The sequence below is a fragment of the Ursus americanus genome, chromosome 32 (genome assembly GCF_024610735.1).
Source record: "Ursus americanus isolate L20-20 chromosome 32, mUrsAme1.1.p, whole genome shotgun sequence".
Classification (NCBI taxonomy): domain Eukaryota; kingdom Metazoa; phylum Chordata; class Mammalia; order Carnivora; family Ursidae; genus Ursus; species Ursus americanus.
Genome location: NC_142158.1, coordinates 3,621,572 through 3,646,894, shown reverse-complemented (window position 1 = coordinate 3,646,894; position 25,323 = coordinate 3,621,572). Strand labels below are relative to the sequence as shown.

Genomic DNA, 25,323 nt, shown 5'->3' with positions numbered 1-25,323 from the left:
TAGAAAATACACATACATCGTAACTTAGCAATCCTTTTAGCTAAGTCTCAGCACTAGAGAAATGTGTGCATATGTTCTCCAAATTACATGTACGAGGATGTACATCACACCATTATTCATCTTAGCTTCAAACTGGAAACAAGCCAAATGTACATCAATAATAAAATGACAAATTATACATTTATATATTATGTAAATAAATTATAATGGTGAAACATCATGCCATGGAATATAAGACAAAATATAAACGAACCAATTAGACTACTTGTAAAATCATACACCAGTGTGTTAAGGGACAAGCTATACACACACAGACACACACACGTATGCAAATATATTCAATGGGATCTCACTCAAATAACGTTCCCAAACAGGCAGCTAAAATATATTGTTTAGGAAAGTGAGAAAAATATTACTGAAGTAAAAGTAGCATATATCTTTGGTGGAGAGAGAATTATAATCAGAAAGAAGCACATGATAGCCAAAGCCGGACATAAAGGGAAATTTATTGCTTTAAATGGCTATCCTAGAAAAGAGGAAATCATAAATCAATAATCAAAACCTTCAACTTTTATTCTAGGAAAAGGAAAACAAGTGAAACCCAAGCACGGAGAAGAGAGAAAAATAATAACAATTACAGTAGAAATCAGTGAAGCAGAACACAAAAACACTAGAGAAATCAATGAAACCAAAAGATGGTTCTTTGAGACTGGCAAATTGACAAAACTTTAGGTAGACTGACCAAGAGAAAAAGAGAAAACATATATCACAAAAATCAGGAATGAAAAAGGAGACACTATCATCAATCCTACAAATATTAAAAGGACAGTAAGGTGGGGGTAACTGGGTGGCCCAGTCAGTTAAGCATCTGACTCTTGGTTTCAGCTCAGGTCATGATCTCAGGGTCATGAGACTGAGCCCCCTGTCAGGCTCCCTGCTCAGCGGGGAGTCTGCTTGAGTTTCTCTCTCTCCATCTCCTTCTGCCCCTCCCTCCCACCTTCTCTAAAAATAAATAAATAAATCTTTAAAAAAATAAAAGGACTGTAAGATAATACTTTAAACAACTATATGCCAACAAATAAGATAACAGAAGGAAGTGGACAAATTCCTGGATGAACATGAATTGCCAGCATCGTTTCATGAAGAAATAGAAAACGTGAATAAGGTTATGACAGGCAAAGAGATTGAATTAGTAATTAAAATTAATATTTCCACAAGAAAGCTCAGACCCAGATGGCTTCACTGATGAGTTCTACTATACATTCAGAGAAAAATGAGTATCAATCCTTCGTAAGTTCTTCCAGACCAAGTGGGATTTATCATACAAATACGAGAATGACTTAACATCTAAAAATCAATTAATATATCATATTGATAAAGTAAGAGATAAAAACTACATGATCATCTAAAAAGATACAGAAAGAGCATTTGACAAAAATCCAACATCTCTTGGTAATTAAAAACAACAACAACAACTAAGAACAGAGGGGAATTTCTTCAGTCTGATCTACAAAAATCCCACAGCTAACATTATACTTAATGATGAAAGACTACAGGCTTTCCCTTAAGATCAGGGACAAGACAAGCGTGTCTTCTCTTGCCATTTCTATTCAACATTATACTGGAGGTTCTACTCAGGTAAATTAAGTGAGAAACATAAATAAATACAAGCCATCAAGACTGGAAAAGAAAAGTAAAACTATGTGCAGACAACATGATCTGATATATAGAAAATACTAAGAGATTTACTAAAAATTTTCTAGAGTTAATGGACAAGTTCAGCAAAGGTACAGAAGTAAGATGAATAAAAATCAATTGTGTTTCTACATGCTAGCAATATACCATTCAAAAAAGAAATTACGAAAATAATTCCACTCAGAATACCATCAAAAAGAATAAAACAATTAGGAATAAATTCAAAAGAAATGCACGACTTGTACACTGGAAACTACAAAACATTGAAGGAAATTAAAGCTCTAACTAAAGAGAAAGACATCCCATGTTCATGGATCAGAAGACTTCAAATTGTTAAGATGGAAATTCTCTCTAAATTGATCTACAGGTGTAATGCAACCCCTATCCAAAAATCAGAAACTGACAAGGTGATCCTAAGATTTTCATGGAAATGCAAAGAATAGTCAAAGCAATTTTAAAAGCAACCAAGTTAGAGGACTCTTACTTCCCAATTTCAAACTTACTGCAAATCGACAGCAATCAAGACAGTGTGGTACTAGCGTAAGGATAGACACAGATATCAATGGAGTCCAGAAATAAATCCATGTGTGTGCATGGTCAGTTGATTTTCAACAAAGGTACCAAGACCATAATAGTTGAAAGAATAGTTTTATTTTGTTTTTTTTTTAACAAACAGTGGTGGGACAACTGAATAGCCACATGCAAAAGGATGAAATTGTACCCTTGCCTCACACCACATAAAAAATTTAACTCCAAATGAATCACAGACCTAAATATAGTAGTTAAAACTATACAACTTCTAGAAGAAAACTGTAGGAGTGAATTGGGAGGATTTCCGGGCTGATCAAAGAAAAAAAAAGATATGACCACAAGATGGCAGTAATATGCACACGCTTATTTGAGAGACACAGAGGGTAGGCATGAGGGGGAGGCTTTTCAGACCCTGTGACTCTCCAAAGGCTCAGTGGCACCACCAACCACCAGGGAGAAGAGCAAGGGAACCTCCAAGGGAAAGAGGAATTGAAGAGAGGGTTATGCATCTAGGTGATATCAGCTCAGCAGCACAGAAGAGAGTCTGTGGAGCTTGGGATCTTTTTTTTTTTCCCCAAGATTTTACTTAGTTATTTGTCAGAGAGAGAGAGAGAGCACAAGCAGGGGGAGCAGCAAGGGGGAGAAGCAGAGTCCCTGCTGAGCAGGGAGCCCAATGTGGGGTTCAATCCTAGGACCCTGATATCACGATCTGAGCTGAAGGCAGATGCTTAACTGACTGAGCCACTGAGACACCCCCCAAAATAAAGGGTTTGAACAGACATTTCTCCAAATAAAGATGTACGAAAGGTCAGTAACACACATGAATAGAAGCTCAACATCATTAGTCAAGAGGGAAACTCAAGTCAAAACTACAGTGAGATACCACTTCACATTCATTAGGATGGCAATTATAAAAACAGGAATAATAACAGGCATTGTGAGGATGTCGAGAAATAGGAACCAACACGCATTGCTGGTGGGACTGCTGAAGACAATTCGGCAGATTCTCAACGTGTTAAACACCGCATGTCTGTGTGACTCGGCAATTCTACTCCCAGGTCTCTAACCCAAAAGAACTGGAAACCTACATCCACACAAAAACTTGTACATGAGTGTTCATTTGGTCATGATGGAAATAAGCTGAATGTTCACTGACTGATTCGTGGATAAACAAAACAGGCATGTCTACACAATGGAATACTACTTGGCAATAAACAGGAATGATGAACCAATGCATGCTACAACACAGATGCACCTCAAAAAATCGTGTTAACTGAAACAAGCCACAAAGGGCCACATATCGTATAATCCCATTTATACGAAATGTCCAGAACTGGCAGATCTATAGTAATAGAAAGTAGATTAGTGGTTGTCAGGGGTGCGAGTGGAGGTGTGGATGGAGAAGGGGGAGTGACTGGTTATGGGTAGGAGGTTTCTTTTTGGGGTGATGGAAAGAATCTAAAACTGTGATGGTAGCTGCATACCTCTGTGAATATACCAATGACCGTTGACTGGCACACTTAAATCAGATCAGTTTTATGGTATTTAAATCATGTATCAATAAAGTTATTTTCAAAAAAAGAAAGGGGCACGTAAGAGAGTTCTGGGGTGCTCGTGGGTGATGTTATGGTTATTGACTTGCATTAAACTGGTATTTATAAGTGTTAAGCTTTATGTTTTATGAACTTCTCTGTATATACATTATATTGTACAACAAAAATAGTAAGGAAACTAGTATCTTATTTTATGTTATATTTTTAGAAGATTTTATTTATTTAATTTGAGAGAGAGAGAGCCAGCATGGGCACGCTCGGGGAGAGAGGCAGAAAGAGAGGGAGAGAGGGAGGCAGACTTCCCGCTGAGCATGGAGCCCAGGACACAAGGGGCTCGATCTCAGGACCCTGAGATTATGATCAGAGTGGAAACCACGAGTCAGATACTTAACCCACTTAACCGATGGAGCCACCCAGGCACCCCAAAAACTAGTATTTTAAATATGGCTTTTCAAAGCATCTGTACTCCTCACTTATTCTGATATATAACTGTAAATAAAGATTGCCCTTTCGGGGGGGGGGGAAGCAGCCCACCCCCGCCACCAGCTATAATCAACACATAAGGTGGACCACCAATGCATTTGACTCTTTAAGTTCCCCAAATTGCCTCTGAATTGTCTTCTAGTGGCCAGAACTGGAGGGGGGTTTGAGTTATATTTTAATGATAAGTGCTTCCCATGTCTTATGCATAAGTAATGACGATGAGAATAATAATTAGGCTGCACCTAAGGGGCAAACTACTAAAGAAAAAGAGAAATAGACATTCTTCCAGGACATCTTTCCACTGTAAATGTCATATCTTTCTCCAACTATCATTGATTCCCTCCAACTTTTTATTTTGAAATAAAGTTTGAAATAAAAATAACATAGACCTGGACAGGTCTATTTTGAAATGGACTCACAGAAATTTGCAATACTAGTCACGAGTCCTCTGTATCCTTGACCTAGCTTCTCCTACTAGGGACACCTTACATCACTGCATTACCGTATTACAATGTCGAAGCCAGGAAATGGACATTGCTGCAACACTGTTGAGTACAAACATTACCCAGTAGTCGCCAGCTTCTACACGTACCCATCTGCATGTGTGTGTGTGTGTGTGTGTAAGTTCTGTGAAAAATTTTATTCCAAGTATAGTCTTGTGTAGCTACTGCCACAATCAAGATACGTAAGTCTTCCATCACCACCAGAACCTTGCTCGGTGGAACTCCCAAGCACTGCCCTTTACATGGCACCCCCCAACCCCGTGCCTATCCTCTGGCAACCATGGATTTGTCCTCTATCCTCAATGCCATTTTGCAAGTGATATATACATGGAATCATACAGCATTAAATTGACTTTTTTTTTAAGATTTTATTTATTTATTTGACAGAGATAGAAACAGCCAGTGAGAGAGGGAAGACAAGCAGGGGGAGTGGGAGAGGAAGAAGCAGGCTCATAGCGGAGGAGCCTGATGTGGGGCTCGATCCCAGAACTCCGGGATCACGCCCTGAGCCAAAGGCAGACGCTTAACCGCTGTGCCACCCAGGCGCCCCTTAAATTGACTTTTAAACTGCCAAATCTCACCCATTTGAAACAAACAAACATGTCTCAGCCCCACACGCTCTCCAGGTAGTTCTCCTTTTCCTCTCCTTTAAAGTCAGACATACTTCTTGCAATTGCTGTTTCTGCACAACCAACAGCTCACGATTTCTCCTCCTACGTTTCTGGCCATCCTTTCCGTTTCCACTGTAGACTCGTCCTCCCTCCACCTGGTCATTAAACGTGGTAGCTCCTCAAGGCTGTGTTCTACATCTTCTTCTTTTCACATGTTCTTCCTAAGGGATCTCATCCATACCCACGGCCCCAGAACACAAAGGACTTAAACACATATATGAGTAGACGGGAACCACAAAGCCATGTTTCAACAGCTAATTGCCTTGTGGACATATCCTTCACGATGTCTTAAAGACACCTGAAACTTCTCACCCATCCCCAAACCTTCATACATCCATCATGACCCCCTGTTAGACGACACCTCCCTTCCTCTCACTACCCCATATTCAATTCAAGTCTGTCCATTTTACCTGGTAAGTATACTTGACGACCATCCTCCTCTTCCACTTTATCCAAATGACCACCATCTCCCTTCTGGACCACTGTCATAGTCCCCTAACTGATCACCCCCACTTTCACGTTCTAACTTGTTCTTTCTACTATGGCCAGAATGACATTTAAAATGGAAATTTCAAGATAATTTCATCCTGCCATCTTTCTCCCACCTCTCAAATATGCATCAATATCCTGCCATTGCTTCTAGAAAAGCAAATACCTAATATGGCCTAGGAGGTGACTCACAGTGACCCCTAATCACTTCCTCCAGCCCTTTATCTATGCTATTTCTCCTGGCAACACCTGGCCATTTTTCATTTCCTCAAAGTACAACCCCATACCCAGAATACACTGCTTCGACGCCTTCCTCACAGATTTAACTCTCCTACCCTTTAGATCTCGGTTCAGTCATCATGCCCACTGGGAAGGAAGCCTTCCCTGATTCCCCAGAGAAGGCCAAATCCTATTATGCTGTCTCCATAGTGCCATGTACCTTTCTTTCATAGGACTTACTAATTGTGTAATCCCACCTTGAATTATGAGATTAGTTAATTATCTGTATCCCCTAAAAAAAAAAAACCTGAAAGCCACACAAGGAAGGAACCGTGTGTGTAAGTTTGCCACTGTACCCCCAAGAGCTTAGCATACGTGAGGATTCCAATAAATAATTGTTGAAAGAAGAAATGAACACTGCACTTAATGGCCCACAACAGCAACTCTTACAAGCCTTTTTTATGAACCTGGGATTTAAATATGCAACATTCCAGAATATCTTTAGAATAGCTTCATGTTTACTTGAGAACCAGTGCATACCCAAATAATACACTGACATTTTAAAAATATAATATCCTCCGGACAGTATCCTCAACGTGACTAGATAGCAGTTTAAAAATTTATTCATATTACATTGACATTTCCCCCACAGAAACAGGTTGCAAAGGGCGATTAAGCTCCAACCCAGCCCCGAAAACATTATCTGTCTCCTATAGGAGTCAGCATTTTACTGTGAGGAACTTGAAGGCTGACGGCACTTCTGAGCCATGAATTCAGAGTACCTCTGAGTCCAGGGCACCCCTCAACTCCAAACTCTCCAGGCCCCTTCAGCCCTAAACTTCTACTATTTCTCGTGGTCCTAAAGCTTTCTGAGCCCTAAGCAAAGCAGGAGGCAATGTACTGAGAGAAGCAAGTTCCCAAAGCAAGAAGATCTGCGGGTAGCCAGAGACAAAAATAATGGAAATCTGCAGAAGAGGAGAAGTCACCGTTGAAGGGCTGGGTCGAAGTGGATGGGGGGGGGGAGAGATATCGGGGCAGGCAGAGTGTGGCAGGTAGCATATCAGGGCAGGCAGAGTGTGCAGGAGCTCCGTACCCACATCACTGACTGAGTTGTGAAACAGATGCTCCGATAATGGCCCACACTGCATATCCCCAAATCGTCTTCCCAGCAGGAACTCTACTCCATCCTCTACCAACAGCTTTCACTTCTTGTATCTCTTCATCAGAAGCAGTGAAGACAAGCTGCCAAAAATATCAATCCCAAATTCTGTAGGAAAAAAACTGTAAACTATACCTTCGTTCCATTCCAGGTAGGAAGGGGCCAAACCGCACAAAACAGCTCCTTAGAGAAAGCAGAAACAGAGGGAGACTGAAATCTTCTTTTAAAGATGTTTTGAGCTTCTAGAATGACTGCAGCCTGGAAATTTCAATTTGCTTGGTAACAAATTTGATTTGATTTCTTTGAAGCCAGAAAACCTTTTCAAAAGCAATTATGAGAGCACAGCAGGTAAGTGAGACTTCTGGAAGCACATTCAGACATCTGAGGTGAATATCAGCTGTCTTCAGATACCACCCAGCCTTTACCACACAGCTCCACCCCTTAGAGCTGAGGGAGTGGAGGGTGAGTTTAGATAAACTTCTAATTCCCCGCCAGCCCCAGAGTATGGGGAGGGGTGTGTGTGTGTGTGTGTGTGTGTGTGTGTGTGTGTGTGTCTGTGTGTGTATGGACGTGTGGGGGGTGGCTGGGGGTGGGGAAGTGTGGGGAGTGACTGGATGTGGGAATGAGTGTGTGTTTCTGTATGGGTGTGTGGGGGGTGGCTGGGTGTGGGGAGGTGCATGGGGGTGGTGTATGGGTGTGGGGGGGGTGGCTGGGTGTTGGAGTGTGCGTGTGTGTGTGTGTTTGTACAGGTGTGTGCGGGGTGGCTGGGTGTAGGGATGTGTGTGTGTGTGTGTATGGCTGTGGAGGGGTAGCTAGGTGAATGGGGTGAGAGAGGAGAAAGCATCAAGGAGGAATTAATAAACCCCCTAACTTTCTGTACACTCCTGAAAGTGAGTCAGCCTGTTACATACACATATACACACAGTTTTGGGTTTTTTTAATGCAATAAGAATAACTGCTTTATTAGAGAAGAAAGGGTGTCTGTAGACTATCTTCCATTGGGGTGTAGAGTTTAGTTCTGGCCCCAGCTCATCCCTGATTTCTATACTCTTCTGACTGTGCTTCTGTCTTCCCAGCCCCTGGAGCCCAGAACACTGTCAGCTCAGTTGGATCCAAACCCAGATCTCCTGGCAAGTCTGGGATCCTCTTCTTGATTGATTTATTTCCCCCTATTTGACAAATTCTCTGTGTCTTGGCTGGCCACTACTCCAGCTCTTGCAAGCAGCTCTTCCATGGTTCTTTAAGCAAGTATAATAAACAATAAAGGGCTATCAGAGTTGGTCTGCCCATCAGCTTTTTAAAAACTCACCTCAAGTCCTTCCTCCTTCATTGAAATCACTCACTCCATGTCTTTTTTCTTAAGATTTTATTTATTTATTTATTTATTTATTTATTTATTTATTTGAGAGAGGGGGAGACAGAGCCAGCGAGTGTGTGCATGAGAGAGGGTTGGGGGGGCAGAGGTAGAGGGAGAAGCAGGTTCCCCACTGAGCAGGGAGCCAGCTCTGTCCCAGGACCCCGGGATCATGACCTGAGCTGAAGGCAGACACATAACTGACTGAGCCACCCAGGCACCCTGCTCACTCCATTTCTCACTGACTTTTCTTTCTCCTGAATTCCTGGAGAATTCTGTACCTTGCAAATGGCACTTGAAGAAAAAGGAGTAATACTAAATTCCCTAAATATGTTATTTGTTAGTCGTATCTCTCTGTAAGATTGTAGCTTCTGGAACACAGGGAACAGGACTTGGGACTTGTATCGACCAGGATGTTTGCAATGGCATGAAGGGAACGACTCCATAGCAAATCATCAGTCAAGGAGCAAGGCAGTTTTAACCTGTTCTAGTTGGAGAAAAGTCTGTTAATAGGATAGAGGAAGAAAGGATCTCTACATAAGGCAATTCTTCTAGGTAACACCTTCCCTGAAACTGTTCTTCTCCTTCCCAAATCAAGAGAGTCTCTCAAATTCTTTCTTCCCTAGTTCTATAACATAAAATATTTTTTAAATTGAAGTACAACCTATAGTCAGGTGTGCACTAATCTTGACTTACAGCCTTATGACTTTGTACACAGATCTACACCCACATAACCACCCCCACGTCGAGGTACAGAACACTGGTAGTCCCGAGCCAACTCCCCCCTGCCAATCCCCACTCAAGCAGCAGCCACTCTTCTGACCTCTATCACCGCAGGTGAGTTACGCCTACTCTTGAATTTTATATAAATGGAATCATACAGTTATATATCTGGCCTCTTTTTCCTACCTACCATTCTGATTATGAGATTTATCCATGTTATTATACACGGCAGTGGGCGTTCCTTTTCATTGCTGCATACTATTCCATTGTGTAAATACGCTATGTTTTCTTTATCCTACTATTATTAGATATTTGGATTGCTCCTTGTTTTTGCCCGTTATGATTAAATATGCTATGAATATTCTGGTGCATAACTTTTCGTGGACATAAGCCCTCATTTCTTTGAGGAATATACCCAGGAATGGCATTTCTGGGTCAAATGGTATATAAACATTAAACTTTGGTAGGGACTGTCACCCAATTTTCCAGAGAGACTGTACCAGTTTGCACTTGCAGCAGCAAATGTGAGCATTCCTGTTGCAATATCACGGGCTTCTCGCACCCGACATGTTCACGGTGTTTCGTCACAGGCCATTAGTCAACGGGACAGCGCCACTTGCACACTGAGCAGCTGTGAACTTTGGTCATTGGCTTACCAGCCCTAATGCAAGCATATGGACAGCTCAAGTGAACTGGCTTGGTATGAGGACTAAAGGTATGGTATGAGGACCAGATGCATCATGAAAATGACTCTAAATCGGGTAGACAAAGGAGAACAGAACAGACAGTAACGAGTGTTATTCCTCCTGGATAATGGTGATTTAAGCAGCTGAGAGAGGAGCAACAGTTGTATCGTTCCAGAGGCACCCTCTCTAGGGTGTGGATTTTGTTGTTGGAGACTGTACATTTATTGCATGTTCATAAATTTTATGGGTACAAGAATCACTACACATGTGAGAGAAATTGGGTATCAGAGATAATAAATTGAGTGATCAGAGCCAAGATCTCTCTCCCCAAAGGGACTTAGTACAAAAGACGGAACTTAAGAAAAAAATATTTTTCATTAGTGCATTCGTGTAGAAATATCATCATTTTACTGGGAGGATCCTGAATTCTCTTGAAGAGAAAACAGGTCTGGTGATAGCTTTTCCACCTGTTTAAATATCAACAGAGAAAGAAACTAGGATTCTGGAGAAGGAAGTTCTGGAGAAGGAAGAGAGGTGGAAGCGTCAGGGCAGGATGGGCCCTGCTGAGGACGTGGCTGTGTGAGAGCTGCTGCTGAGATGGGGAGGCTGCGGACTTTCAGGACAGCGTGCACCCTCTGGCAGGCCGAGTTGTCACCCTCTCCTGACACCTCCTGCAAAGAGAGCACCACACAAGCTGAACAGCGCTTGGGAAACACAGGGAAAGACGTGTTCTCTGTCTGGGCCAGGATGGCCTGTAAGCAGGAGTGAGGTCAGGAGATCACTGGCCAAAGAAAATTGGACTTCTAAGAGACCATATGTACAAAACCCACTGGAATTAAACAAAACAAAGCAAAACAAAACCAAAAACCCCAAAAAACCTAGGGAAGGCACTAAATTTCCCATCAGGTATGGGATTGGGAGTTAGACATTTTATTTAAGTTTCAAAGTTCAAAGTGACTGGCAGGAAGATATTGCAGAGACGGAAGAGGGCGTACTCTGTGAACTAGGAAATCAATTTACCGAATCTCCTTGCAAAAAAAACAAAGGGAGAGAGAGATACTATGAAACTCAAAGAAACAGGAGTAACATATGAGAATAAATAGGAATTTGTCTTTGGAAGAAGAAAAGAGAACGAATCAAGAATGAATGATTTAGGAAATAATAAGAGAACTTTTTTTTCAGCTGAAGAAAAACGTGATTTCATACTTATAGATCTAATGATTGTTGGGCAGGAATACTGAAAAAAGACATACCACAGATAATCTGATGACATTTACAAGGGACAAAAAAATCCGACAAGATATCCTACAACTTCCAGACCACTCCTCTATCCACTCTACTCCCTCCACCAAAAGCGTTCCCCTAAAGCAGCATGTACCCCGAGAAAAGACACCTGCTGGTGTCAGCCCTCTCATTTGCAAATGAAATGCTGGGGGCTGACAAGGGAATGAGGGGGCATGGTACAGCCTGGCGGTGACTCCAGCATGGCTGTAAAAGAAAACCTCTTCAGGCCTGCATGGACTCGGAATACACACATTTCAACTGTACCCCCTCAAAGTCCCCTCCCCATACCTTCATCCCCTCAGTCTCAAACTCTGGTGAAACCCCCCTGTAACAGAACGCTTCTCCAGTGGGAGATCCGTATTCTGCCCACTCTTGCCCCCTATTCCCTAGACCACTAAACACTGTCCTGTTAAAGACTCTCTGAGATGACAGTCTCTTCTGGCAACTATCCTCCGTCTTTCTTTTTCATTGGCCAAATTTTCGTTACTCTTATTCCTCCTCTTCTCATCCTAACCTTCACTCCCCGGTGGCCACCTGGCTTCTCCCACCAATGCCTGGAGTGAAGGCCATGCAGGGATGTAATAAGCAGCTACACATCCTCACCTTCCTGGCCTCAGTGTTACACCAGTACTGCTGTTCACCTTCTCCTTGAAACGTGCCACTCTCTAGAAAGCACAGAGTGAAATACATTTGCTCCTCAGAGAGTCTCCAGAGCTCTTTGTTCTGTTTGTGGGGTTTGCTTCGGTTTTCTCCTCTTCTGCCTGACCCTAAATGCTCTTATTCCCCCAGGCTTCCTTCCCACATTGCTCTTTTCACAGAGTGTGTCTGTCTCACTCATTTGTTTCCAGAAACCAACGTCCTTGAGTAAAAGAGAGATCTGCAAGAAGGATCCAGGGCTAGCTCAAAGAACCCAAGGTCTCATGCATGCCTAGAACCTCTTACTTTTGTCGCTACAGGATAAGGGAAAACCCTTATTCCCCCCCCCCTTGTGTTTCCATGGCATGTGACAATAGAAGCAATGACTAACCTGAATGGCCAGATACACATTCCCAGGGTCAAGTGCATCAGTGGGTAGGGCCACAGGAGTGGAGGCAGTGAAGGGGGCTGGCCTGGGTTCTTTTTTAGCCTACTGGCTGGACTCAGAATTTCCCCTGCAAGCCTAGTCATAGCCCTGTAGGCACAACAGGACATGCATATCCTCTAACACAAATCCACCACAGGAGATTGAAGGCCTCAAGTAAGCCTCTGTCTTCAGTCATGTTCTGTAACGTGGCTTTTATCAAAGACGTCTGCGCTGGGATTTATAGGGCACTGCACTGACTAAGAAAACTGTGATTTCCAAGTGGGTCTTTGTGTGTATGCCCAATGTACCAGAACCTAGAGGACTCTTTCCCTAAGCAGCATTAGTGGAAGTTGAACTCATTCTAGGACTGTGCTCAATTATGGGCTCTGAAAGACAAGCACTCTACTGTCTTTTCTTTTCATTGTCTATAACTGGCAAAGAGCCTGGACCAGAGGCGCACAGTAAGTGGTTAGTAAATACTGGCTCGACGAACGGATCTGTAGCATGTTCCTTTCTTGGTGGTATTAACCAGTCTGCTTCTGTAACCAGCACACAGCCTTTTAACCCTGCTTCCATCTTCCCTTCCCACAAACCCAAAGGCCATTTCTGTCTCATTCCCTCATTCCTGGAAGAATCTCACAGGTAAGTGTCAGTTTTTGAGTCTTTTGAAATTTCGGAGAAACAAAATAAATTTGGAACAATGTTTGCTGACCAAGATGGATGGTGTCCTTTGCGAGTACAGAAAAAAAAAAATTCTAATGTAATTGTTTCACTGAGTTCAATTTTTATATTGATACAAGATTTAAGAGCAACTGGATGGAGAAAGGCTAGCCATCGGCTGCTGCTTGTTCTGTCTGTGGCTGGTGGGGGCAGCCGCCTCCCATCTGACAGGAAGTGGGCCCAACAGGAGTGAACATTGCTCCTTTCCCTGCGCAGCATTGTTGGACTGCTCCTCTTCCTTTCTGTACCAAGAGGAAAGCCAAGAGAGCAAGAGGGTGGGAGATACTGCTCACCGGTCCTCGACCTGCACGCCATGGGTGGCCTCCATCTCCAGTGTGACTAACCTCAGCTGATACCTTCCCATCAAATATAAATGACCAAAGGTACGAGCCTCACCACTGGCCAGCAACTCTGTCAAGCGCAGCTCTTGTTTTGAAAACCTATTCCAGAAGCCCACTGAGTCAAGGCATGTGGTCTGTATGCTCAGAGAGGACCTTCCGCTGTGCCTTCCCAGCACAAAGGACACATCGGTTCGGCTAAACACGCACAGGGCACCTTTCGGTGTTAGGTCTTCGACTAAGTACTGGGGATAGCAAATCAAATAGGACACAGGAGCTTACAGTCTAGTGAGAGAGACATCTAGTTGGAAAATGTCAGTGAAATGTGACAGGTGACCAATCCCCCTACTTTGGTTCTAGACTTCGTCTTTTGGTCCATAGTCTCAGGAGCCTCAGGCTGTGTCCCTTTCTCTCCTAATTCTTTGGTCTCTCATCTTTACCTGGCTCCTTCCCTTTGGCATTTAAACACGTGCAAGCCTCTCCATTTGTTGTTGTTGTTTTAAGGTTTTGTTCATTTATTTTAGAGAGAGAGCTGGTAGGGGGGCAGAAAGGCAGAGTGAGAGGGAGGGAGAGAATCCTCAGCAGACTCCACACTGAATGCAGAGCCCGACGTGGGGCTCAATCTCATGACCCTGAGATCATGACCTGAGCCAAAACTAAGAGTCAGACGTTTAACCAAATGAGCCACGAGGCGCCCCAAGCCTCTCCAGTTTTTAAAAACGAATTCTTTCCTAATTCACTACTGGCCCCCAGCAATGGTCCTTTCTCTTTACTTCTGGGAGAGTAGTGTTCACTCTCTGTCTCTGTCTCTCCTCTCTTCTTACTTTCCATTGAGCCCTCAAACCACTCAACATAAGTTGTACCCTCATCATTCCAGCAGAAGTGTTCTTCCTAAGATTAGCCATATCTTCCACGTTGTGAGATCCAGATGACGCTTCTCAGTCATCCGCTCACTGGGCGTCTCAGCCCTCCCGGCACCCAACAACGTCCGCCTTCTGAAACCCTTTCCCTGTGGCCTCCGTGGAAGCCTTCTTGCCTCTCTGTCCACCTGCATCCCCCAGCTCCTCCCAAACAGCAAGCCTGGCTCCCCGGGGCAGCACAGGGCCTCAGTCATACCCACAGCATTCTCACCAGGGCTTCATGAGGAGTCTCCTAATGGAGCCCCCTGCTCTCCTCCTGCCAACCCACCTCCAATCTCCTTAGCACGTTACAGCCAAACGGGCTTTAAAAATGCCAGATGTAAGCAGCTACTTGCAGCTCCCAATGATTCCCCACTTCCTGGAGGAAAAAGTCCAAAATCCTTAGCATGGCTTATACTGCATATCCCGGTCAGATGTGCACCTCCGTCTCTAGCCTTATCTCCCCTGCTCTCCCCAGCCCTCTGCCCACTCTGGCCAGTGTGACATTCTTACCATTTTCCTGACGCTCCATGGACTTTCTCACTTCAGCTGTTCCCCCTGCTGGAACGGTCCCCCTTCCCATCTTTGCCTGGCTAACTCCTCCTCACCACTCAGATTTCACCTTAAATCCCGCTGCACCTAGAAATCTGATACCCAAAGGTTTGGTTAAATCCCAATATAAGCTTCTATAGCGTGCAGGAGTCTTCTTAATATCCTGCACACCTGTTATTACTTACTCAATGTCTGTCTTCAGCCCTAAATATTAAGCTAAGTGAGAGCAGGGGGCCTGCCTGTCTTGTTCGTTACTGCATCTCCAACCCCTAGCATAGTGCGTATTTCTGAATGAATGAATGAACAATAAATACACTAAATGCTGTAAAAATAACTAAGAGGGACACCTAAGCAGTCATCACAGGAAAATGAGGGTCAGGTCTTTTCCAAATCTCTACTACCACAATTGCTACAGGAAATTTAGTGGAAACCTGAGGACGGGTTTATAGAAAGACCCAAATGATTGTAAAGGGTGGCCATATTTATGGAAAACAGTTAAGGAGAACTTAACTGGCTTTTAAGAGAACCCCTGTTATTCTAAAGCTTCATGATATAAAAAATAAGATTGAAGGTGTGACAGTATCCAATAACTCTGGCCAGCAATACAGTTCATAATCTGAGGAAATATTTGTTATATTAAATTCACGTTGCACATTTTCAGCTGAGTAGAGGCGTGGCAGGAGAGGTAGAAGCAACAGCTTCTGTGACAAGGCGTTTGAAATGAGCTCACCTCACAAATCAGGATCGCCTGGACCTAGGAATCAAGGCTCTCTATAAACAAAAATTTGACCTAAATAAGGAAACAATGCACCTTTTTAAAGTCATAGATGTTTAGGGTGGAGACGGACCTGAAAGCCCATTCCCCCCTCCCCCCCCCCCCCAGTGTCATACAGGAAGCGGAGGTCCTAGCAGGTTAAGTAACTTCCCTAAGGTTACATGTCCGGTTAGTGGTTAATAGAAACCAGATTTCTATGCCAGTGGAACTTAATTCTTTCTGATTCTTGATTCCGTAAACTCCAGTTTTATGGAATTTATAAGCCTTCTCCAAACCACGGCCTGAAAAATGGTTCTCTGGAAACTCATACGTCTCTAATCATGATTCACCAAATAGCACACCCTGAATAAAACGAAGGCTCTAGGTGCCGATAACCCCAATAACACCTTCCCCTTACCACTCACGCTGCCGAAAGCCTTAGGAGGCGGTACGAGTAGTGGCTGGGGAACTCTGAATAATGCCTTGACATAATTTTCTGTTCTGCGGCATTATGTAACATCGTCCCCTTCTGTCCATTCTGAGTTCTGGGGAAATCAGTCTCCCTGCTGTCATAAAATATTTGGGAAACTTTAGTGTTTTAAAAAATTACTCAAGATGATCGGCAATCCCACTCCTAGGTATATGTCTGAAAGAATTTAAAGCAGGGAAGGACTCAAACAGCTACTTATCTATCCATGTCCAGAGCAGCATTACTCACAATAGTCCAAAGGGGAAATGGCCCAGGTGTCCAGCAACAGAGGAGCTGATAACAAAACGTGGTGTGTACATACACGCACGGGAATATATGGCCATGAAAAGTGAATGAAATTCTCATAGGTGCTACGACATGGATACAAGTGGAAACTAGTCTGCTAAGTGCAATCGTTCTGACACAAAAGGACACATATTGTACCATTCCACATAGGGGAGATACTTAGAATAAGCAAACTGAGACAGAATGTAGAATGGTTACCAGGGCTAGAGGGAGGAACAGGGAGTCCAGGCTTAATGGGTACATAGTTTCCGTTTGGGATGATGAAATAGTTCTGGAAAGAGACAGCAGCGGTGGTTACACAACCTTGTCAATGTACTTAATGCACACTTACAAAGGACGAAGACCCTGAGTTTTATGTTATACGTATTTGACCACAATAAAAAAAAAAAAAAAAAGTACTCAACAGCTTCCAGTTCCAGCCACGTTGAGATCCTAAAACATGTTCAAGTAACCCACAGAAGGTAGAAAAAAGAGAAACAAAAAACAGGAAACAAACAGAAAACAAAAAATTGTCGATATTAGCTCTAGCATATTGATAAGGACCTTAAGCATAAGTAGTCTTAATGCACCAATTAAAGGACAGAAATAGGCAGAGAGAATTTAAAAAAGCATGATCCAATAATATGCTGTCTATAAAAATTCATTTCAGATGTGACACAGGTCAGTTGAAGATTAAAAAAACAGAAAAATATACACCATATACACCTTAAGCAGAAAGCAGGATTTGACTGTATTAATATCCACTTAATCAGTCCACGTTAAATAAATAAAATCTTTAAAAAAAAAAAAAAGGGGGGGACGCCTGGGTGGCTCAGTCAGTTAAGCGTCTGCCTTCAGCTCAGGTCATGATCTCAGGGTCCTGGGACCAAGTCCTGCATCAGGCTCCCTGCTCAACAGGGAGCCTGTTTCTCCCTCTCCCTATGCCATCCCCCTGCTTGTGCTTGCTCTCTATCTCTCTCTCTCCCTCTGATAAATAAATAAATAAATAAATAAATAAATAAATAAATAAATAAATAAATAAATAAATGAAATCCTTAAAAAAAATGAGTCACCATTAATTTTTAGGCATACTTTTAACCCATGGAATGAGAAAGCCAATACTTAAGGCTAACTGGATCATATCACAATTTTCCAAACGACCCAACATCAATAAAGCATATTACCTTATTTGGTTTCCCTCTTAACAAAATGCCAGAGTCCTCCTCCTGTGACAGATAAAGACTAAATACTCTTGGGTAAGAATAGACGCACATTGTCTTCCTCTGTTGAGACACTTGGCTGCGGGATGTCAAATGCCCTGTGCACACCTCTGTTTGTCAAGTACAGCCTGTGTTGGTAGCTGCAGTCAATCTAGGGCGGACTCCATTCTCCTGTGCTCCAGGGTAATGGAGCCAGGCCCTGACTTAAGTCACAGTACAGACCTGCCCTGCTTTCTATGGACTGAAGGAAGCTGGGGGTGGGGAGGGAGAAGAATTTTAATTAATGTGTAGAACTGCAGCCTCAAGAAGCAGCATTAAAAGCTAGTTCTCCTGGGGTGACTGGGGGGCTCAGTCAGTTAAGCAGCGGCTCTTGATTTCGGCTCAGGTCATGATTCACGGTCCTGGGATCAAGCCCTGGGTTGGACTCCCCACTTAGTGGGAAGCTTCAGGATTCTCTCTCTCCCTCTGCCCCCCCCCTCTGAAAAAAATAAATAAATCTTAAAAAAAAAAAATCTAGTTCTCTTGGTTCCTCTTCTTCTGTTCGAATTCAAGAACAGACTTTTTTGAACTGATTCCCTGATTTGATGCATAAAACAAGGAACCATCCAGCATCTGAATGAGAGAAATGTTTCTCAAGTCTAAGGACTTTTTCACCCCCTCCTCATTTATGCTTTAAAGACTGTGGCACTGGCCAGTATCATCTTTGCTTACGAGGCCTGTTCCATTTCTAGTTCCCAAACTACCAAGAACCTAATTATTAGAATTATGTGAACATGGAGAGGCAGGATTTTTTTCATTTCCAAGGGGTAAATATGGTCAGTGTAAGAGTGAATATAATTTCCAGGATTAGAAATTAAATGTAAAATTATGAGAAAAAAGTCAACCCAATGTAATGTATCCTTCCAGAGCTGCACTCAATAAAGAATAGATGATATTGACTAATACGTAGTGAGTGCCACCTGCAAGGAATGTGGATCTCCTGTTCCGATGGTCAGGTTTCTGTCCGGGTTATACACCCAGGAGTTAGAACCTACCACTCAACTTCCTGGTGATCTTCCTAAGGAGTGAGAAAACATTAAAAAGAATATACTAACTATATGTGGGGTCAATCAAGGGTCAGCAATTTTGAAGGTCAATAATAAATATAAAGAATGATTTTTCTTAGGATATTTATTTTGGGAAAGCTACAACAAACAAACAATATATAATTAAGAAGTTGCTAGCACTAGACTCGTTTGCAGAGATAAATGTGTTATCCCCTATCATCCAGCAATTTCAATCTTACATTTGTCTGGTGGGAAATATTTGACCCAATGTCTTCCAGTCCGGAAATGAAGAAAATGCTTTCATAGGAATGAAGGAAAGTAGCAGATTGTCTTTTCCACAGATGACCACAACTTCCCACAGGTTATTCTTACAGTGTGACTGACTTTCCTCCCCCTGAGCTGTGTGGTGTCTGTGTTCCTGCTCTTCAATCTGGGTGGGAGCCTGTGACTGCCCCAGGCAACAGACTATGACCTAAGTGATACTACATGGCTTCTGAAGCTTGCTGTAAAATACCACAGCTTCTACCTGGCCTTCTCTTTTGGGCCTGTCTTTGGAAGCCAGTCACCACGTTACGAGGAACCTGGGCCACATGAAGGAACCACACAGACGTGTCTAGCAATCCATCTAAGGACTAAGCGTCCATTGTTCCCAGATGTGTGAGGGACCAAGCACTCTAATGCTTCCATCCCCAGCTGTGCCAGTCTTCCAGCTGAGGCTCCAGACAGCATGTGGCAGAAACAAGCTGTCACCAGTGTGCCCTGAGAATGCCTGACCCACAGACTCTGTGAACATAATAAATGATTGCTTTCATTACTGAAAAAAAAATCGCTCAAGTAATGCTTAAATTAAGTTTCTGTTAGTACAAAATGAGAGCATCACAAATATTGTCATGCTTGGAGGATCCCAGACACACAGCCCTAGTACCAACAGTACTAACACAGTGCAACACAGGGTCTCTTAGAGGAAAGTAACAGAGCACATGGAATCCCCCAAACTCTCATTTCCCCACAGCATAAGCCAGGCATGATGGTCTATATGCACCAAGGCAGGGGATGGCCAGCCTCTTACAGTAATCTGGATGCATAAGAGAAAGGAGGTGACCTCAAACCATATCACATGTTTAGGCTGTTACAAACTTATGTTGGCCTATGGAATACTTTAGTTCTCTAGGTCATGAGATATGAATGATGGGATCTCTAGGCCCAGAGAGAAGAGTAGGGAAAATGCATAGGGAGGGCCCACATCTACACTGAAGGTCAAAGTCTGCATACAGAGGGCCCTGGAACAATCTAGGAGAGCCTCTGCATACCTGGAATGCTAACATGAGCCAGAAGCCTTACCGCCCCTCTGCAGACTGGCTCAGGCCAGCTCAGCCTTGCAGAAGGAGAGAGGTGCCTAGCGGGTCCAGATTTGCCTCCCAGCAGATACAAAGAGAAGAAAGTGAAAATTTTCCCTAACCTTCTCTTCTGCCCTCCTCCCATCAAAACAAATTGTCATTTTCATCCTTCAGATTGGCAGAATTTTAAAGATGAGTATTATGCAGTGTTGGTGAGCATACTGGGGAAATTTGACAGTATCTATTAAATCAAAATATAAATATCCTCTGACTCAGCAATTCTACTTCTATATAAGTTTTTTAAAGATATACTTTAGCACTGGTACAAAAAGATGTCTATTGCAACAAAATACCAACAGAGGAATAAGCAAGTAAATTATGGCACATTCTTCCATGAAATACTATGTAGCAGTTATGAATTAAGTAGATTTATAGGCACCAACAGAAATAGGGCTCTACAACACATTTTTGTCCATTTACCTTTTTGGAATGTGTGAAAAATGCCTACTTATAATTACCTTGGTTTAAAATTAACATCACTTTTCTTAATGTTGAAAAATTGCCACACTGTTGCTAATAGTGATATAGTTGCTCACCAGCAGGTGAAGCCTGGAATAGACTGATTACATCTGAATCCCCCAAAGCATCTTAGAATCCAGTACACCACAGTCACTCAGAACTGTTTAACAAATTAATAAAAGTCAGGCCAGCAGCTTCCAAGGCTCCTTCTGGTTCCAGTTCTTTGATTCTAACTGGCGGGAAACGCAAAAATTGTCATTTTTAATACAACAGTCCCGACGATGATACCTACCTCAGAGATGGTAAACTAAGCTCTCCAAAATCTAGGAACTATTTTGTTTGTTGGTCTTCACTGGATAAAAATGACTTTTCTGCCAAGTTCAGAGTCACTGTGGACGTTTCAGAGAGGCTTTTTTCAATGTATACGGAGAAGGAGCGGAGAGGTGTGAAGGAGGGGGCAGGAGGAAGGGTCAGACATCAAAAATACTATTAAAGATGAGGAAGGAGAGGGAGCTGATGGCAAGGGCCAAACCTGAATGTGATGCATGTTAAAAAGTAATGTGGAGAGTTGGGAAAAGCTTTCTACTTGTTCAAAAGCTTTATGCATTTAATCTTCACCACCAGGAAACTCTTGAAGCTGGGAGTGGCCCCGAGAGAAGTCCCATTCCAGTTCTCCCAGCCCATTGTCATTTCCTGATCCTAACTGATGGGAAGCTGGACTGCAGGCTTTTAAAACTTATTGGAACAGAGAGTGTGTAAAGCTCGTTGCGAGTTTCCTAGGGCTGCTGAAATGTTCTCACAAGCCAGGTGGCTTAAAATAACAGAAATGATGTATCCACTCACAGTTCTAAAAGCCAGGGGTCTGAAATCAAGGTATCAGGAGGGTTGGATCCTGCTGGGAGCAGTAAAGGAGTGCCTGTGCCTTTCTCCTAGCTTCTGTAGACGGATCACCTAGGTCTCGGCTCTGTCTTCACACCAGCTCACTCTGTGCTTCTGTGTCTTTCCCTCTTCTCATAAAGGCACTTGCCATTGGATGACAGTCTACTCAGATAATCCAGAATGACCTCCTCTTAGGATCCTTAATTATAGCTAAAATATCCTCTTCCCAAATTAGATCACATTCAGACGTTCCAATAGACGTAACTTTGGGGGTTAAGGGCAATCATCAGCGCATCATAGCTTGTTTGTGTGATTTTGGTTTTGGAAGAAGGCTATTACAACAGAAATATAAACTGAGGGGAAGCAAAAGCTAAAAATAAAAAGTGTAAAGTTTCCTGGGCAGTTTCGAATTAACAGATGTAAGTGACTTGTGGTATCCTCTTCAAAACTTTGTGGCAGCCTCTTTAACAACTGACCCGAGCTAGGAACATTCCTCAAATGGTTACCACATACTTAACCACAAAAGGCTATCACCTTCCTAATTTCTAGTCATGAAATTTAAAGAAAACAAACATCCTCAATTGTACTGTACTGACATATATAACTACTTGAGAGGAAAAAAAAACATAAATAAGCAGCCTAACAGAGTTTGAGGTACCATGTACTAAATTTAGATTCTGTTTCCAGGGGCGCCTGCGTGGTTCAGTTAAGCATGTGCCTTTGGCTCAGGTCATGGGTCCTGGGATCAAGCCCCATATTGAGCCCCGCATCGGACTCCCTGCTCAGTGGGGAGTCTGTTTCTCCTTCTCCCTCCCTCTACTGCTCCCCCTGCTTGTGCTCTCTCAAATAAATTTTTTTAAAAATTTAATATATATATTTATAAAAGGATTCTGTTTCCAGTAAGGTGATGGGCTAAATACCTGAATGAATTCTCTTGTTAAAAACAACTAAAAATCTGACAATCTTGAAAGAGTCAATGAGCTGTCAGGAAAGTAAGCAATTCTCAAATCAGGAACTGAATCCAGATAAGACTGCAGCAAGCCATTTCCCAAACAAGTAGAGAGGGTGTGGAGACAGACACTGAACTTGCATTCATGGCCTCAAACGGCTCCAGAGACACAGTCTGGAGTCTCCCCAGCTGGGGAGTCTAACAGGAGATATTCCCCCAAAAGTGATCCCAGTGGGTAAAACCATCAATTTAAGAATGAATGTAGAAATAAACTGGTTTTGCTCCTCAATCCCCCACTTCTCCCATCTCAACCCCAGCTCCAGATAGGCAAGAGAATTTATTCGCTCAAATGTTAATGCTAAGTAGAAGAGGGAAAAAAAATAGAAGCTAGCCTTCATGAGTGTTTTCAGCCTGAATTCACACCAGCTGGGGGAACTGAGCAAACCTCTTGCTGAACGCTTAGTTGAGAGTAACCCTAGACTAGCAGCTCCCATAAACCTCCAAAAAGCAAATGCTGATCCTGTCTGGAGGGCTCCGTCTCTCACTCAGCTAATGATAATTTCTGCCGGCAAAGTTCCAAAGCATCAAGCAACTGATAGTACTCAATTATTAAGGCACCATAAGCAAGAACCAGCAAAAAAAAAAAAAAAAAAAAAAAAAAAAAAAAAAAAAAAAAACCCCAACAGATGGCAGAGAAGGTCCACAATGTTATCATTAATCCAATTCTATGTGCCTGAGGCCTGAAATACCTGTGGTGGTTACATACTTAGACATATGCAATGTATGTATAAAGGAGTTATCAAGCAAATTCTAAGCAAAAGAACACTGACATAGCCATATTAACAATAAAGAAAGATGTTCTAAGCAACAAACATTGCGAAAGAGAGCTATTTCATAAAGACAAAGGGAACATTTCATCAGAAGCATCATAATTTTACTTTTTTAAGATTTTGTTTTTATGTATTTGAGAGCAACGAAGCCAGAGACAGACCATGAGCTGGGGTGGGGACAGAGGGAGGAGATGCAGACTCCCCGCTGAGCAGGGAGCCCTATGCGGGGTTCAACCCCCATGACCTGAGCCCTGAGCAGAAAACAGACGCTTAACCAACTGAGCCACCCAGGTGCCCCAGAACCTATCATAATATTAAATTTGCATGCACTAATAACAGCCTCTAAGACATACTGGCAAAACTATAAGTCACAGGCGAATTCAAAATCACCGTAGATTTTTTAACACTCCTCTCAGTAACTGACAGAAGCCGCAGATAAAAATTTTAATTTGTCTCCGGAAGGCGCAGGCGCAGCAGGAACGCCGACAAGCGAGGCCTTCTCATCTGTGGGAACTAAGGGAGGGTTTCTGGAGGCCCCCAGACTCTTCCGGAAGAGGCAGGCGCCGCAGGAGGGAGGCTGCAGACCGAGGGGCGCAAGGCAAAGGCACCAGAGTCAAGGGCACAGAAAACAGCATCCACCAGAGGAGTGAGGCTGGGAACCGCGTGGGAAAGGGAGTCACCCCACGCAGCCCAGCCGGGGCGTGAGATTGGAGAACTCGGGAAAAGTTCCTCCCCGTCCCGTTACCTCAGGAAAGGCTCCTCCCCGCCGCGGCACACACCGTAGCCGACTTGGAGACAAACGCGAGCCCGCCGGGCAGCCCCCGCCGAGGCCGGCCATCCCTGGCTGGGCTCGCGCTCCGAGCGCGGAAGAAGGCGCGCTGCTCTGTGCGCCCCTCGTCGCCCCGCGCGCAGGAGCTGCGCTCGCCCCCCCCCGCGCGCCCTCGCCCCCTGCGCGCGCTCGGCCCCCGCGCGCCCTCTACCCCCACCCCACGCAACCCCATGCGCGCTCGCTCCCCGCCCCGCGTGTTCTCGCCCCCCTGCGCCCTCGCCCCCCGCCCGGCGCCCTCGCCACGGTCCCGTGTCCTCGCCATGGTCCCGTGTCCTCGCCCCGCGCGCTAGGCCCCTACTTGGCCCCCGAGAGAGGGCAGTACCTTCCCTCAGCTGTAAGTGGACATAGAATGCTGTATTGAGATGTGTCCCGCTTCCAGACTAACTTGAGCCATTGTCAGAGAAATAGTAGCCCCCAAAGGTACGAATATATGTTGGGACGTGTCAATAGAAAAAAAATTAGTCATGATGAAAAAGGTTTGACTATCACAACTACCAAACTGGACCTAATGAAGATTCCATACACACACACACACACACACACACAGTCAATGGGCGCATGAAAAAGTGCCCAATGTTATCATTAGGCATCAGAGAAATGTAAATTAAAACCAAAAATGAGTAGGAAACAAAAGCATTAAGAATGACTTCACGTATTTCTACTTCTGGTCGAGGTGGAATAACAAGGACCAAATTTACCTTCCTGTTTTAAAGAGCAAAAAAAAAAAAAAAAAGGACATAAATATAGATATAGGTATCATGTATTAATATACCTCTCAACAACTGCAGAGTATACATTACTTTCCTGCACACATGTAAGAGTTATAATAACTGATCACACATGGGTTTCATCTCCACAAATTTCCAAGGAATACTATCACACAGAGATACAAGATCACATATATCATAATGCAACTAAGCTCAGAATCAAGAGCAAAATGAGAACTAGTAAAATTCATGGTTGGAAATTAAGAGACATTTTAATATATTGGTCAAAAATAAATCATAGTAGATCAGAAATTATTTAGAACTAAATACTAGTAAAAACATACATACCAAACTTGAGGGATTCATTTGAACAGGATGTAGAGGGAAACACTGGCATTAGAAAAGAAGAAAGTCTGAGTCCAAGTACTTAGAAATAGACCTGCAAATATTGAGTCCAAGTACTTAGAAAAAGAACTGCAAAATAAACACAAAGAAAAAGAAAAAAGAGTGGAATTTTATAAAATAGAAAACATACAATAGAGATCTATTCAAAATAATCTACTTAAAAGTTAGTTCT

At 43.2% G+C, this 25,323-nt stretch overlaps 1 protein-coding gene across 8 annotated transcripts in view; it reads right to left on the bottom strand.

The window, feature by feature from the left end:
- LOC123794250 (cytidine monophosphate-N-acetylneuraminic acid hydroxylase) overlaps positions 1-24,096 on the bottom strand; it is a 119,352-nt gene extending 95,256 nt beyond the window's left edge. For 3 of the 8 annotated variants that reach the window (XR_006780158.2, XM_045800485.2, XM_045800491.2), the window contains exon 1: positions 7,439-7,706. Coding sequence is in view for 7 of the 8 variants with exons in the window: in XM_045800485.2 (XP_045656441.2) it covers positions 7,439-7,449 (11 nt within the window). In the remaining variant the exon portion in view is untranslated. Of the gene's footprint in view, positions 1-7,438; positions 7,707-17,614; positions 17,656-23,955 lie in introns of those variants that run through there. The other 5 variants (XM_045800492.2, XM_045800487.2, XM_045800486.2 and 2 more) reach the window with 5 other exon arrangements.
- Between the last annotated feature and the right edge of the window lie 1,227 nt (positions 24,097-25,323).